This window comes from Phytophthora infestans, genomic scaffold (genome assembly GCF_000142945.1).
Source record: "Phytophthora infestans T30-4 supercont1.33 genomic scaffold, whole genome shotgun sequence".
NCBI classification, from domain to species: domain Eukaryota; phylum Oomycota; class Peronosporomycetes; order Peronosporales; family Peronosporaceae; genus Phytophthora; species Phytophthora infestans.
This window is the reverse complement of record NW_003303726.1, coordinates 1,085,109-1,100,351: the sequence shown is the minus strand read 5'-3', so window position 1 is coordinate 1,100,351 and position 15,243 is coordinate 1,085,109. Positions and strand designations below refer to the sequence as shown.

Genomic DNA, 15,243 nt, shown 5'->3' with positions numbered 1-15,243 from the left:
TGTCCTTGTAGTTTTATACCAGTACTGTAACAGTTAATCCATTTCTTAAACGGTCTAAAAAACATTTATATTTTTTTAAATAAATACTTTGTTGTAAATGCCAAATGTTTTGAAAATAAAGCATTTTATAACGAAATTGTTTTTTTATAATAGTACCGTTATCAATTTTTAAACCAAGTGTTTGTTTTGCACAGAAAAAGCATAACCATGAACAAACGCAAGCATGATGAGGAGGCCGTCATGCCGTCCACCTCTAAACTGTCCAAGCAGCGCAAGCAGTTGAAGAAGATCCCAAAGCAGCAGCGCGTAGGAAACTTTAGGAGGTGCGTATAAGCCGTCCATTCCAGAGCCATTCCTTTCGTGTCCGCTTACATGTTGTTGACACAGTTATTACACGTATCGACTCGGTCAAAAGCACCAGGGCGAACTGGAGGACGATCCGCGTCTCTCTGCACTAGACAAAAGCTGGTTTGAAGGCAAACGTGGGATGGATATCGGCTGTAACTCCGGGGAATTTACAATTACCATCGCTAAACGACTAGAGCCAAGTTATCTGCTTGGAGTTGACGTGGATCCGCAGCTCGTTTCGAGAGCTAGAGGGCATTTGAAGGACATTCTACTACAGAATCAAATCGAAAAGGCCTTTGTTAAGATTCCAGCAGTTAAAGCCACTGCCACGAGCGAGGAGGGAGCAACAAAGTCTCCAGTGGACATCAAGGGTGAAGGAAAGGAGACTGTGAAGGATGGCGAAGAAGGCACCAAGAAGACAGACGCAAACGACGCGTTTGCCACCGAAATGCCGCTGTCTTTTAAGCTGTGGAAGCCGTCGATGCAAACACAAGCTGCGGTACCCCGTGCCATTGGCAAAGCTGCAGTCGGGTACGTTAGTCCTGTGATTGGTTAGAAATCCCTGCTAACAAATTCTATGTGATGGTAATGCAGCTCCAAGTTCCCTTTGAACGTGATATTCAAGCGAGAGGATATCGTATCCGATGCTCATGCCGGCAAAGACTACGACTTCATCACGTGGTATGTTCCAGATTTTCACTGTGAAGATGACATTCTAATGTCAAATTTCGTTGTTGTGTGCAGCTTTAGTGTCACAAAGTGGATCCACCTTTTCCACGGTGACGAAGGCATCAAGAAAGTGTTCGCTAAGATTTACGAGCTGTTGACACCTGGTGGTCGTCTCATTCTCGAGCCACAGCCGTGGAAATCATATCACAAGCGGAAATTTACGTCGGAGGTGACTGCCGCAAACTACCCCAAGATCCAGCTACGCCCCAAGGACTTCCCCAAGCATCTCGTGGAATCCGTCGGCTTCCGTACTTGCAAGTTTCTAGAAGTCTGTCAAACATCCTCCAAGGGTTTCCGGCGACCAGTCTACGTTGCTCAGAAATGAGCTAAGGAATAAATACCGACGAGGGCTTTGTCATCACTTACCACGTGTTTGTCTTCGAGCATGCGTCTATTAAGACTCGTCCAAGGCCGGAACTTAACAATGGTCTATCTGGGACCACCAACGAGGGCGAATAACCTGCCATACCGCAGGCAAGAGGCCGCAGTAGTCTTCCGTTCGAGCGCCTCAAAAGTAGCAACTTGGGTTTCTGCCGAGGCCTGACTACAGCTCCAATATCCACCTTGACGCCGCATAAGTCTCAAAATCCACCTCTCCGTTCTTGAGCTATAGTTTAGTCGCATTAAACGTCATTAAATTAGCAACAAGGAATCATTCCCAGGAGCTTTTGAACAGCCTCGTACCCTTCCGGATGATCGCAGCAGCTTGTCCTCTCGGTGCGCCACCGCCAACTCCTCCTTGTCCCAGTGTCGGTATGGAACCCTTGTGTTTCTTCCACATTTTGACTCGTTTAAACATCGGCGCGTGTTTCAACGTGCTGTTTCGACAAGAGCAACAGAATAATACCAATTCGGAAGGTCAAGGCAACTAGTGAATGGAGATCCTATCCTAGCAAAATATACACGGCAATATCAGGTTGTAAAGGATATATATCTGGAAACACGATGAAGAGGATCTGGCTGCCGCGCAGATAGACCTGCTCCACTTGGCTGGTGTTGCCGTTGATGTCGGTGCGCACCGCGTCCTTCATAACGCAGTTCATGTTGTCCTCCGTCTCATCCAGCAACCCGCGGTACGTCTCTCCTGTCTTCATCTCAATAGACACGATCGTGCCCTCGCCGTCATGCAGCAAGATCGTCGGGATGCCGACGCCGCGCTTGCCCGTCACCGCCATCGCGGAGAGTTTTGTTCAAAAATGACAGCATTTCGGATAGCAAGGACTCGCTTAAGTACGTAAAATGATTCGAGCCAATCAAATGATGACATCGGTAAAAAAAAAAAAAATCTACAGTAGTAAAAATTAAACCGATGAGCTAACAGTAAATTGCCGCTAAATTATCGCACGTTTTATTATGGGATCGCTATCACTACCAAGACACCTAAAGCCAAGCCAGCAACAGCATGCGCGTTGGATAGCAGAGCGCAGATAGAGCAGAAGCGACCCCTCGGCTGGAAGACGCCGCTTAACGGTACGACTTCTGGAAGCGAGCGCGAGCGCTGCCACCACCGAACTTCTTGGCCTCGCAGCGACGGGGGTCGGCGACCAGAAGGGTACGGTCGTAGGCGAGCAGGATGTCCTTGATCTCCTTCTTGGAGGCCTCGTCAACGTCTGTACGGCAGCAATAACGACAAATATCAGCATCTGAACAACAGGCAGCTTCAATGTCACCAAAGACTTACACTTCTGGTAGTAAGCGACAATGGCCTTGGCGATAGCCTGACGGATCGCGTAGATCTGAGCGGTGTGACCACCACCCTTCACGCGGATGCGGATGTCCACCTGAAGTTTTCCAAACGAACAACACGTCAGCGCACCATATCGATCGTCAGGTAGGGAGGGGGAGTGCAAGCCAGTTGCGACAGCATGGTATTTACACGACGGTAAACAGAGCATACACACAGATTATTTGGGTGGTGGGAGTGCTTTTCACAGCAGAGCGTGTGCGTTGTGGTGGGTGGACACTCAAGACCAGAGCATAGGCTACACGCGGTCCGTGGGGTGACATTCGAGCAAAGCGTAGAGCACCCCGTGAGTGTTCATGGTTTAATCGATATCCAATGACGCGTTCATCCGTCCATGTCAATACCAAAGCTGTCGCGCGTAGCCCGCGAGAGAAGAGGGAATTCATCGTACGTTGGCAAAACGCTGCTGGCCGAGCAGGAGCACGGGCTCATAGGTCTTGACGCGCAGGATCTCGGGCTCCACGAGCTCGATGGGCGTGCCGTTGACCTTGATAAGGCCGTGGCCGCGCTTGCAGTAAGCGACAGCCGTAGCGTTCTTCTTGCGGCCGAAGACCTGCACCGATTCAATCTTGCCCTCCATTTCTGATGCCTGTGCGAAAATTAGCAATGCTGGCGAGGATAAGAGCTCCCCAGCACGCGAACCAACCAATGCCCCAGCAATTTTTCCACCAATCTTCATAAAGTAGATTTATTACTGGACAAAAAAACAGAGGGTTTATGAAATATGTCGTTTGATAGGAGCATCACCGCTACACCAGTGAACCTCGCACAAGGCATCTCGTGACACCACAGCAACCATGCGCCAGCTTACCGACGATGAGATGACGACGGTGTTCGAGAAGATCAGCAAGTACATTGGCCGCAATGTGCAGCACCTGGTGACGCGTCCTGATGAGAAGTACTGCTTCCGTCTGCATGGCAACATCGTGTACTATTGCAGCGAAAAGCTCATGCGCCAGTCCACCAACGTTGGCACGGACGAGCTGCTGAGCATTGGTACGGCCGTGGGTAAGCTCACCAAGACCAAGAAGTTCCACCTGCGCATCACCTTCCTGGATTACCTGGCTCAATATGCCAAGTACAAGGTCTGGATCAAGCCTAACTCGGAGATGTCCTTCCTGTATGGCAACAATGTCGTCAAGTCCGGTCTAGGTCGTATCACGGAGGGCACGCCGCAATACGCTGGTGTAGTCGTGTATAGCATGAACGATATCCCGCTGGGCTTCGGTATCGCAGCGCAGGCAACAGAGCTGTGCAAAGACCTGGAACCCACGGCTTACGTGGTGCTGCACCAAGCAGACATCGGCGAGTACCTGCGCGTTGAAGACGAAATGTTTTAAAGAAGCTCTCCGGCGGATGGGTCTCCTTTTAGACTTCGTGCGTCATCTACATATATAATAGACTTTTCACGCATATTTGTGCTTCCACAGTGTTTCATTTATTGCGTGCAACTTGGCGTAGTATGGTAGTGTTTACTCTATTGCTTCACAAGTGTCACGGGTGATCACTCGTCCAGCAGCATGGCTTTCATAGTGCTCTGGATCTGCTCGTAAGCAGCAAAAATGATGGCGCCAGTGGGCATCACCTTGAGGATATTCGCTGACAAGCCCTTGACCAAACCGACGTAGCCTTCGTGTCGGATGATCTTCACCGTACAGTCCCAAGTGCCTGTGTACTTGTTCGCTGAAGGTCCTCCTTGCTGCAGACGAGCTTTAATCACCTGGTAAGGATACGTAGCTGTGGATGCAATGGACTGTGCCAGAGCACCCATCACCAGCGTCGGAATCACGTCCATCTCGGGGCTCCAGTGTGTCAGATACAGACCCCTAAGACGCTCGTATGCTACAAATTTGAGCGCTCCGTTGGTCGTGAGGAATAGCGCTGGGATCATACCTTTATACAGTGCTAAAACACCTTCTTGTGCTACAATCCGCCGAAAAGCATCTACACAGTAGCGATCAATTACACAATTAGACTCAGCACACATTCTCCTTGGGCTTGTGACGCACCTGATACGCTTCGATATGGTATATTCTCGACCAATTTCTTTGTTGCATCTTTGCCAGTGACACTTGCTTGTAGTCGTTTGTTACTTTGTACTTGCATGCGGATCTTGATGAGCCAAATGGGATTCGTCAGCGGCACACAGATCATTCCGGCCTCAATGCCCGAGAAGAAGTGCTGCCACGAGCCCTGGATCCAACCTTCGTCCGCCATACGAGCGTAGCGTTCTTTCGCGTTCTGGTACACGAGCATGTAGATACCCCACGATAGCGTTGCGCCGTAAAGTGCCGGGCTCATACCGCGAAACAGCGCGCGCACACCTTCTTCCGCCACAATGGAGCGGAACGCGTGTCCTAACGAGCGGTAGGCATGTGCGGACTTCTCGTGCACTTGGTAGCGCACCTTCACCAGGTCGAGTGGGTACAGCAGCACGGTGGACACAGCGCCGGCACCCAGCCCCGCAGTCGTGTGGATCACACTGCGCCATTGTTCCTCGGCGAGCATTTCCTTAAGCGTCATTGTCGTTGCCACGGGAGACTCGGAACTGAGTCCTTGGCCAACAAAAAACGCGTAAACGTATGTGATTAGATGAGTTCAGTTATGTGTTTCTAGAGGTTCAACTTTACCATACAGAGTGATGGTCATTTTGCAATCCGCGTGCGGAATTCAGGTTGAAGATGGCGAGGAAGCGTAGAGACCGCGGCGCGCAGTTTATTAGAAGCAACTTGGAGCTATTGGGCTTCGGAACGTGTCGAGACGCGCTGGTGCAGGCTGTCAAGGAGCTGTTCGAGAATGGTGCGCTTAAGATTAATTACACATGATACAGTGAAGCAAGAAATAACCAAAAGACTTCGTACGACATCAGCACTAGACGCCACGCAGGCATTAAGCTCTGAGGATTCGTGGGACGACGCACCGCTCGAGCTGTTGCGAGTCAATGTCAAGTTGAATGAAGATACGGGCAGCATTGACATCGTGTGCGCGGATACGGGCTCGGGCATACATGCGCACCAGGTTAAATTGCTGTGCTGTAGCGCATTCGAGACAACGAAGACTCGTTTAAACGGTGGAGGAGCATGTACTAGCGGCAAATATGGTGTGGTAGCGCGCTTGGTCGCGTCAATGGGGCTTCAAGAGCTCAGTGTATGAGTGTTGACTATGCAGGTGTTGGGCTGAAGGCAGCGATGCTATACAGTCAGATACATGCAAGTGACGCATGTTTGAAGATCACGACGACTTCAAAGTCCGATGGGATTCTACACGTACAACTTCGCATTGACCCAGACTCAGAGGAGACTGCTGTCGTGAAGAAAGTGGCTCATTTCGTCGTGGATGAAAACCATCAGCACTTTTCCGGTACGGAGATGCGGTTAGCTGTCCCTTGTCCAGAGGATACATTGGAGGTCGAGCGTGCTGCAGACATGCTAGCTTTGTACTTCCAAACTTTGCGGTACACCGCTCCTCCGTTTGTTAGTGTACAATTCAATTTTGATGTTGGAGAGGTCAGCACCAGCGTCGAATGTCGCCACAAGGAGGAGCCACTCGACCGGTTCGCTGCTGACCTGCGAGCAAGGGCGGACGACATCCTGTACGCGGTCCACGACGATGAATTTGCTTCCATCAGCTGCGCCGCGCTGATGCTTGGGGACACAAAGCCAGGTGGACGGAGCGACATTGAGGTCTGCTTGCTTCGCTTTGCAAACCACACCCCGCTGGTCAATAGTGAAGACTTCTTCCTTTGCGGTATCACCAAGGGAGTCTGCTCCTGGAAGGTGTGGAGGAAATTCGGTCTTCGTTGTCAACGGACAGACTCGCACCTGGTGAACCAACTCGTTGCAAGGCCATTGAGAGCGTCAACCGGACGGAAGATCGAAGACGCCGACGAACCAATTCGACTAGTCTTGGCAATTGACGTATGCGCTGGGGTTAGTGTCAATAGCGGCATTAAGTACGCCACCTTGAAGAAGAGTACGCTTGACGCAGGTTACGCTACCAGTGTGCAGACTTGCTGTCGGTCAATTCTGCAGCAACTCGCAGAGTCTGGACGACTCAGCACCCCGCAGCAACAGCAAGACCATGATATCCTCGAGAATTTCGCACCACTGATCTCAAAATCCCTCGCCGCCATCGTAAAACAATCGCAAGCGGGTCGAGCTGCGTCACTGGAGCACGATAGAGACCACTTCAACGAGGAGCTCATCTTGCGAGAGCTTCAAGGTGTCTTACGAAACTAATGAAACGCATATTATAAAGTTTCAGAGGTTAATTTGCGGAGGCTTGTTGGCCACACCATCAAGACTGAGCAGAAAGCAAAGGAAATATGTCGGCTATCGGAGCGCTACGTGAGCTGGAAAAGGACAAGAAGGGACCAAAGAACGCTGGCATTAAGGTGCGTGATATCTAAGCCACAGCTGGAACGCTCTCTGTTGGTGTAGCTGCTGTGTCGTAATGACGTGCTGAACATTTATCTTGTGCATTATGCAGGAGCTATTCCTGAACCTGCCGTCCCGGATTCGCCAGTCTGGCCCCGTCAAGGGCGGGATTAACTTTGCTGTGAAGGTATATTGCCACAACAAAGCTGAAGCCCCTCCTGAACGTGACGATTGACGTCATTTTTATTCTCAATATGGTGATTTAGAGCTGGAAGACCTCGGGCCGATGGCTGTGGGTCCTCTCGACGACTCTGCTGGTGACGCTGGTGCCCCTCAGCATTGAGGTGTGTGGCTCAAATACGATCAACGAGTGCTACGATGCGTGTACCGCTATTAACAATGTGCTATTGCAAATAGATGCTGCGTGAGGAGCAGACGAACGAGGTGGTGAAGGAGCTGGTGAGCAAGGGATTCAGCTACAACCAGATCCAGGGTATGGGCTACATGGTGTCGCAGCCGCAGAGCACGCTGTCGACGCCTGCCGAGGGCGCCACGCAGTAGTTTTGACAGCTACCGTAGTTCATATCGTCGATAGCGACAACAATAGCTGCGCGTAGATGCGGAGAAAGACACTTCACAACCGCTGGGCGCGTCAGCTGTACATTTTGCTGATTTACATTACCCAGGTTAAAACGAGGACTGCGATGCTACTGCGTCTGGTAAAGAACGGAAACGAAACATAGATCGCTTGCATTTTGTCGTCGCCGACGGGATTTCGACTCGTGGCTATTCTACTAGTTCATTTTCATGCCAGAAGGTCAATCCGCTGGTGTTTCTAGTCACTTTTCTTCTTCTTCTGACTCTTGATCATGACCATACCGATGAATGTGGCAGCTCCGCTGAAGAGCAGCACGAGCAGCACAGCAGGGATGCTGATGGCGTAATGATACGGCAAGAAGAACTGTCGAATTGGGTGGTTCTCCTCGATGAAAGGCTGCGTTGATCATAGCAAAGACAGCAGCGTAAGCAAGGGAAATAGTGGAGGCAAACGCGGCGGAACGTACAGTGAGCAGCACCCAGATGCTGTAGTAGACGTAGACAACGACACTTATTGTCAGCAGCACGAGGCCGACAGCCTTATCCGATACTCCCTAGCGTACACAATGCATTGCATAGCATAAATCAGTGGACAACGAGCGGATGGCTCAGACAAGGAGAGGAGAGAGCGCATACCATGACGCAAAACAACGATGGAGCGCGATTCAGAAAGAAAGGTGCAATTGTTCAGAAAAAATATACTTTAATTTGTCATGTTAATTTTGATTTGGTACATGTGTCACATATAGGCGCGGCCACAAAGTGTGGCGGTAAGATGGCCACAAAGTGTGGCGGTAAGATTGGTCATAAGCTTAGCTATGCCGGCTGGGAGAGGCGTAAGCTTATTAAATACATCGTTGTGCTCTCATGGCATGATGACCAGCCTACAGATGTCACGGTTAGGTTTTTTGTGGCCGCAATCTGCTTCATCGCAGCAATATCGTTCACAGCATGTTGAGCAGCGGGATTGACTAAAGCTTTGCTCACGCACGACGACATTCGATAGCCCAAGTCTTCGGAGTGTCATCAACTACATGTAACAGGTCCTGTGTGGACTGTTACAGGACTCATTTCCGATTGTCCTCACTTCGAATCAAGTCTACCAATTTCAAGCCCACCTCAGCTATGCCCTCCCTGACTTCTATCGCTTCCGCAGCCTTTGCTTTGGCTCTGCTGTCCGTCTCGAACGCCCAACACGCAACTCAGCAGCAGCAGCAGACCCCCCACCAGTCAAGCAAAGGAGCTGAACCTGACAGCAGCATGCTGCTCGCGGCGTTGAATGATGTGGACTCCTACAAGTCGTCCACGCTCATTTGCCTCTACAAGGTCAACATGCTGGATGTCAAGAAGGACACCTACAACTACAGCGTCACCGGATGCAAGGTGGACCCCGAATTTGTGGGTCGTTGCCCCGACCTGACCTCGTTCCCTGGCTGTGGCAGCTACAACGTCGTCCTCACCTCGAAGTCGAAGAAACCCAAGGTGATGTCGATCAAGAAGGCGTCGAAGTAAGGTGCACTTGGCTCACACGCTTTCAATGTTTGAGTATGCCTCAATTGTAGGCGTAGTAAATGTAACGGGAAATATACGCAGATTTCCAAGAAATGTTTCAGTTTGAAAGCTTTAAAAGCTGTACCGAATTTGTAACATCTGATGAGCCTGTAAGAGCTCACCTTATCTATTTTAAGTTACAGTAGATAAAATGAGCTCGTATATCTTGATATCCAGTCGCTCTTGATAGGATGTGATTTCACCGTAGTGGTGTTCTTGTCCTACAATGTATAATACGTAGAAATACTGTAGTGCAGGATTAATCCGAGCACTTTTACAGCTGTTTTTGACTTGTTACAATTTTAAGTGAAGACGTCCTATAATTTCACCGTTATGGGTACCTTTCTGCATTTTATTTGTTATTGACAGGTAACTAGCTAGATGATTTGGTTGGAGGTAAACAACAATTAAGGGAAGGCAAATCCTGTACCAGTAGTGAAAAGGAAAAAAGTGGCGTGAATCTGCAATTGAAGGGCCAATAATTTCATGGTTCGCGAGCTAAGCGTCCAGCACCAACCGGGAATTGACGATCTGTCTTTTCACATACACAATTAGTGTCCGTTATTAAACGTTTCCATCATTTCAATCACCATTAATAGCCCGATTTTATGTGGGCAACCCTAAAAAAGGGGCAGGGGTGGGGGAAAGTGCCTATTTGTTTTGCCATTTTCTAAAGAAATCGCCAGAAAATCGGCAGATTTCCGTAAAAAATGGGGGGAGGCGAAGATCCGCTTTTGGCGACTGTCCCTAAACCCTTCTTCGATTAATGCCCTTGTAAAAGCGATGGACGATTGTACTGATTTAGTGAAACTCTTCTGGACTTTTAGAGCAAAGCCTCAAAGTTTGATAATTGTGATATCTGAAGCAGCCGTTCTTTTTTTAAGCTGTCTAGCTTAGGTAATGTACTCCTTAGGGTGGTGTACGATACACCTTTTTCAAAATCACTACCAGGATAAAGCACATTACAGCGATGCTTTAAGCACGAATTTCAAGAACCTTACTGTATGGCTTGATATACATACATATTAAACAAACCAAATACTACTAGAAAGCCAATTTAACCACCACGACCTTCGTCTAAAGTAGTCACTAGTGGCAGTGGACATAGAACCAATTGACAACTCGCCAAACAGTGAGCGAACACAAGATACTACTCAGTAGCTAAATATCTTTTAGTATGTAGTCATCCCTTACTCTAGTAATAGACAAGTTGCTATGGATTTGACGCTGTACTTTATAGTGTAAAGTAGCTGGCTATTATATTGATCACGGCGCGTACATGTAGTCTTCTAGCCAAAGCAGATGCTGCAGATGCAGCGGGGCTGCCGTAGCTTTAGCGTCAGAGGAAGACGTTCGACTCAAAGAGTCACTAATACTAAAATCCTTATCTGAGGGACACTTACAGGCCACGACCAGGGCTCAACGTTAATACCGTAAATGTATACTTCAAAACCAAAAGTGTGTTAAATACTATTATTGCGGCCAAGCCGCCTCGGAGTAAATGTATTCGCTTAACTATCTAGAATAGCTAAACCTTATCAAATGCATGACGTGTGGCTTTTAGCCAACGTACTGAGAGGCCTTGTTCACTCTTCGACTTATGTACTATTAATTTGCTAGCTCTCCGGGTACTCCGTGCCCCTGTGTGTTCCACACCATGTAACCCGCTACAGCGGAAGCACAGTACACAGAGCTCAAATCTTCCTCTAGAGCCGCTCATTGACTGAGCAGGTACAGTAGTGACGCGTTCGCTCACTACTCGGGGTGTGTAAATGGGGTGACGTCGCCGCCAATCACAGCACACATGGTATCATACACCCAAGTGCCCCGGTTGCCAGTTTCGCTAGGAAGGGAGTGAATCTGAATAGGACGGGTGACGAGTGCTGCGCTCGCAATCTTTAACAGGTGTCTGTATACGCTAATGCGTAAATATCATAGATAAATGAAGCGTTAATGCGTAGAGCATAGCATGGTTGGTATATTTCACGTTTGCAGCAGCAGCGGGACTTTTCCTTAAATAGGGTGGGTGCTCGGCTTCCACGTGAGTTGCAAATGTTCGTCGACCGTAACTACGGATCTGACCTCCGCCAACACAGCTGTCACTATTAACTTTGAGGAGGTAGAGGTGTTTTGCGGTTGTCGGCACTTCGATCGCACCGCAATACCGCAGTAAATAAACAATTTTCTGGTACTGCAAGCGTGCCCATGTTCTCATTCACCCTGCGTACCCCATCGGCGCGTAAGCACGACCAGTGATGCCCATTACCGTCAGTAGCCCATCAATTGCCCCAGCAATGCGACAGAACCTAAGACACTTCGGTGTCGTTGCAATCTACCGGAACCGCCCCACGGCGTTCCAGCTCGACAAGGGCCACCCATGATACTCACGGCAAAACAATACTGCGACATGCTTCACATGCAGCGAGTACATTGTCAGCAGGCTAAAGCGCTCATCTCACACCGATGGCGCCGACTGCACCTTGGCGTGAGGCTCCGCATCAGCTTCCCACGTCATATAGATGTCGGCCGATACAGCACCGCCGCAACGTCGTTATGCCCCGACCACTACGGTAACCCGTCTACAATATTAGCCTCCAAAGCTGAATTCCGCTCCGGTCTGTGGGACTTAGTACGCCCGCATCCTATTTACACAGCATTAGGTCTGATACTTCCAAATACGTTCCCGGCATCGCTTGACGGCAGGCCCTGTTTAAAAAAAATCGTTCCACAGCGTACAATCCAAATTTGTGGGGCACACATTGCGCTTCCTCAGCTCATCGAGCTTGTCCGTGGCCAAAAAATCGTGAGCTACCGGCTCAACAAGCGCATGGTTCCTGCCGTTATTAATTAGGCATGTAGAGGCTACCAGCACCTAGACGCTTTACTTGACATCACGGCTTCTGATGTCCGGGCCCCACTGCGCAGCCCCTACCAGACCAACATGTGTATCCGACTACCACAGATTGGTGACCTACCGTTACCCTGTGCTGGTAAAGAATGTTCGAAAGAAACAAGACCAGTGGTACTGCCTCGTGTTAGACCTGGACATTCTTGAGAGGTCACATCGCCACGTTTGGCGTAGTAGATAATGACGTGACTGATCCACTCACGACCGGACGACTTACTCACGATCTCCCCGTTACAGACGGCCAATTCGTAAGCGATCACACGGATGCAGCCAGCATTTTCACTCCGAGATTCGAACTTGACGAGTCAGTTGCAGCCGAGATCATACACCAGCAAGAGCTTCACTCGGACACTGAAGTCCATGTGCATGCCGGCGGTGTGACGTCGGCCTTTTGCACTGTATGCAGACTCTTACTACCGACTTCTTAAGCCGCTCAGACTACCATTCTTTTTATGGCCGACTCCAACGTGCTACCACCTAGGTGATACCTGCTTGACCGTTTCTTCTGCGGCTACGCCAACAAGATCGCCATCTGTACCACTGGCAGCGGATTCCGGTCCTGTACGTCATATAAGAGGATGATCAAGTATTCTTTGCCTGTCCTAGCTTTTCCGTTGAAGTATTTTCATGCTCTCCCTGCACCGAGCGTCGTTTTTGAGATGAACGCTTTCGACAACGGACTGTGCGTTCTCGAGCCAGCCTCCCGTCTCGTGCTACGTTATGTCTTTATCGCGGAAGAGCGACTCAATATCCACACAAGTAAGGCCGACGCTACTATTGGCTTCGACATTAAGTACCGGGGCCTTTGGTCTTGTGCGTTTGCAATACATGCTTTACGCTGTGATAACGTACCGGGACTATGCCCGTACTGAGGGTCCGTTTCATGTTGAACAACACGTCTGCCGTGTCATGGCAGAACAAAATGGCGACTAGCAACCACCGAGCGCAAACGATCATTCTCTTGATAGGACTATGAGAGCTCGTATTCGATCTTCATTCCTCAGCAGTCCGCGTGGCTGGCGCACAGAACCGGATCGCTGAAGCCGGCTCGCGGTATCCAGGTAGTATCGCCATGACTAGTTTATTTAATCAACTAGCAGTTGTTTGGAAGCAGGTGACATCACAACCATTATTTTAGGACTTGAAAGGGTCTGGCGCTCCCTCTCCGAGCACACTCCGTCGCAACATCGACATACGTCAAGTATAACGATGCGCTAGTAGTCTGGTACATCCAGACTTCTTGTCGCAGAATTCAGCCAGCATAACTTGGCTACCATCTAAGTTGCAATTCGTTTTTGATTTCGTTCTGCACGACTTCCAATACAGCTACGATTCGAGTAGGTCAATTCGCGGTTCTTTCATCGCGGCCACTCTCCGGACACTCATCACCTTTTTAAGGCCTCTGCGATCAAGTTCCCAAGCGATCATTCACAAGTACGCATGGTCATCAAATGCATCAATCGTCTCGACGGCCCCGCCTTACGCAGGTCGCCGGTTTCGCTGCAACTTTTAATACAGTGCTACACTACGCTCGACCTATCAATTTCTCGAGACCAAGCTCTCTGGGGGCTTTATTTTGTATATAGCTTTTTTTCTACTCCGACGCTCAAAAAAAGCGTCAGCCTGCAAAACGATCTCGTGGCTTACCTTGAAGGTAGAAGATATTGCTGTACTGGGCCGCAATGGATCAGCCACATTCGTCGTCAACAAGGCTGCGTCTGTTCACATACGAGTGAGGTGCTCCAACACCACGAATATTGATACAATCACCAGCGAAAAGGAATCCATAACCATTAAATCGGGAGGGATCACCTACCATTCTATTCGGATGAATCACCAGTGATTTGGACGATTTCACCACTACAGCAAGCTATATATAAACATGCAATTGTGGTCGTTTCGTACTGGTACATCTAAATCAATGCAATAATAGACCACAAGGAGACGCAACGCTTCACTTCCGAATATTCAAGAGGCGTCTATCACAATGAACGACCCGCCCACGGTGGCGCTACCCGGGGTGTGATCATAGTCGTATAATAACATCGAGTGCTTTTAGTTTACTAACGCAAATCGGCTGTAGTTTAGAGTGAGGTGTGCGATACACGACGAGGAAGGCGAATTCCTTGGGTAGAAATCTGGAACTCAGCCATCAATCAAGATGTTTCACTGGATGACTTTGTTCTCTGGATATTCATATCCAGAGTTGTAGGGGGTCGACGATCCTCTATAAAATATTAGGGTGCTACATTCGTAATTATTAAGAGTATAGGGGCTTGCAAGTGATAGGCTAAAAGGACAGAATACCTAATAAACTACGGTAAAGCATAAAAAGCACTGGTGAATGTCGTTCCAAGCCGCCTGGGTCAACATTCACGCTATCTGGTTTTAGGTGGATGTTGCTCCAATATACGATACCACCGATGGTGGGTGGTACAGTACATGAAGTCTACAGATAAATACTAGGGTTGAGATTAAGTAGAATAAAAATTAAAAAAGTTAATCTAGCCTAGCCCTTTATGACGAATGCTTTGATTTCATTGGCTTAGAAGTTATTATCGGATTATCTTTATTCTGACTTTCAAAGTCAGAATAACTTTAATCCCGGGAAAAAAACTGCACAAGCTGATACCTATCGGTGGCCAGCCATGGGCCATGGCTGTAGGCGTACGCTGGCATCAATCGCTCGAGTAGACGTGCGAGGCGACGTTTGGTGTAGGTAGGGATGCGTGGAATGCTTAAACAACCGACAAACGAAGCAAACATGACCTACATTTCCTCAGGTGGCGATGCGCCCAAGGCACTCGAATTTGTACCGCCTTGTCCGCGGACTTTTCGTAGACGGCGACGATTTAACACGCTCTTGATCAATTTACACCCGTAGGAAAGCGATGGATGCAGTGTGGTGCGCAACATTATCCCAGATGAGGCTGAAGCGAGCGCGCAGCACGCTCCACTAGCGGCACGTAGTACATGTAGCTCTTCGGTAG

At 49.2% G+C, this 15,243-nt stretch overlaps 8 protein-coding genes across 8 annotated transcripts; 4 read left to right on the top strand and 4 right to left on the bottom strand.

The window, feature by feature from the left end:
* Positions 1-207: 207 nt before the first annotated feature.
* Positions 208-1,402, top strand: PITG_14915 (uncharacterized protein; the record flags this gene model as incomplete). Its single annotated transcript, XM_002899043.1, has 5 exons — positions 208-323; positions 388-661; positions 764-883; positions 950-1,029; positions 1,093-1,402. 5 exons carry the CDS (start codon positions 208-210, stop codon positions 1,400-1,402), a joined length of 900 nt encoding a protein of 299 aa, XP_002899089.1.
* Positions 1,403-1,542: 140 nt separating this feature from the next.
* On the bottom strand, positions 1,543-2,252 carry PITG_14914 (uncharacterized protein; the record flags this gene model as incomplete). The annotated part of the gene is made up of 3 exons (XM_002899042.1): positions 1,543-1,684; positions 1,762-1,895; positions 1,981-2,252. The coding sequence occupies 3 exons, from the start codon at positions 2,250-2,252 to the stop codon at positions 1,659-1,661; spliced, it is 432 nt and encodes a 143-aa protein (XP_002899088.1).
* A 130-nt stretch (positions 2,253-2,382) lies between these two features.
* On the bottom strand, positions 2,383-3,500 carry PITG_14913 (40S ribosomal protein S16; the record flags this gene model as incomplete). Its single annotated transcript, XM_002899041.1, has 4 exons — positions 2,383-2,687; positions 2,759-2,858; positions 3,213-3,410; positions 3,468-3,500. The coding sequence occupies 4 exons, from the start codon at positions 3,498-3,500 to the stop codon at positions 2,542-2,544; spliced, it is 477 nt and encodes a 158-aa protein (XP_002899087.1).
* A 118-nt stretch (positions 3,501-3,618) lies between these two features.
* Positions 3,619-4,161, top strand: PITG_14912 (60S ribosome subunit biogenesis protein NIP7; the record flags this gene model as incomplete). Its single annotated transcript, XM_002899040.1, has 1 exon — positions 3,619-4,161. The coding sequence occupies one exon, from the start codon at positions 3,619-3,621 to the stop codon at positions 4,159-4,161; it is 543 nt and encodes a 180-aa protein (XP_002899086.1).
* Positions 4,162-4,207: 46 nt separating this feature from the next.
* Positions 4,208-5,344, bottom strand: PITG_14911 (mitochondrial folate transporter/carrier, putative; the record flags this gene model as incomplete). Its single annotated transcript, XM_002899039.1, has 3 exons — positions 4,208-4,223; positions 4,330-4,765; positions 4,831-5,344. 3 exons carry the CDS (start codon positions 5,342-5,344, stop codon positions 4,208-4,210), a joined length of 966 nt encoding a protein of 321 aa, XP_002899085.1.
* A 273-nt stretch (positions 5,345-5,617) lies between these two features.
* On the top strand, positions 5,618-7,945 carry PITG_14910 (uncharacterized protein; the record flags this gene model as incomplete). Its single annotated transcript, XM_002899038.1, has 6 exons — positions 5,618-5,802; positions 6,021-6,793; positions 7,132-7,214; positions 7,310-7,384; positions 7,464-7,541; positions 7,615-7,945. The coding sequence occupies 6 exons, from the start codon at positions 5,618-5,620 to the stop codon at positions 7,756-7,758; spliced, it is 1,338 nt and encodes a 445-aa protein (XP_002899084.1).
* Positions 7,946-8,032: 87 nt separating this feature from the next.
* PITG_14909 (uncharacterized protein) lies at positions 8,033-8,793 on the bottom strand (the record flags this gene model as incomplete). The annotated part of the gene is made up of 3 exons (XM_002899037.1): positions 8,033-8,191; positions 8,262-8,348; positions 8,683-8,793. 3 exons carry the CDS (start codon positions 8,791-8,793, stop codon positions 8,033-8,035), a joined length of 357 nt encoding a protein of 118 aa, XP_002899083.1.
* Positions 8,794-8,804: 11 nt separating this feature from the next.
* Positions 8,805-9,435, top strand: PITG_14908 (bzip controlled hypothetical protein; the record flags this gene model as incomplete). The annotated part of the gene is made up of 1 exon (XM_002899036.1): positions 8,805-9,435. The coding sequence occupies one exon, from the start codon at positions 8,920-8,922 to the stop codon at positions 9,304-9,306; it is 387 nt and encodes a 128-aa protein (XP_002899082.1).
* Between the last annotated feature and the right edge of the window lie 5,808 nt (positions 9,436-15,243).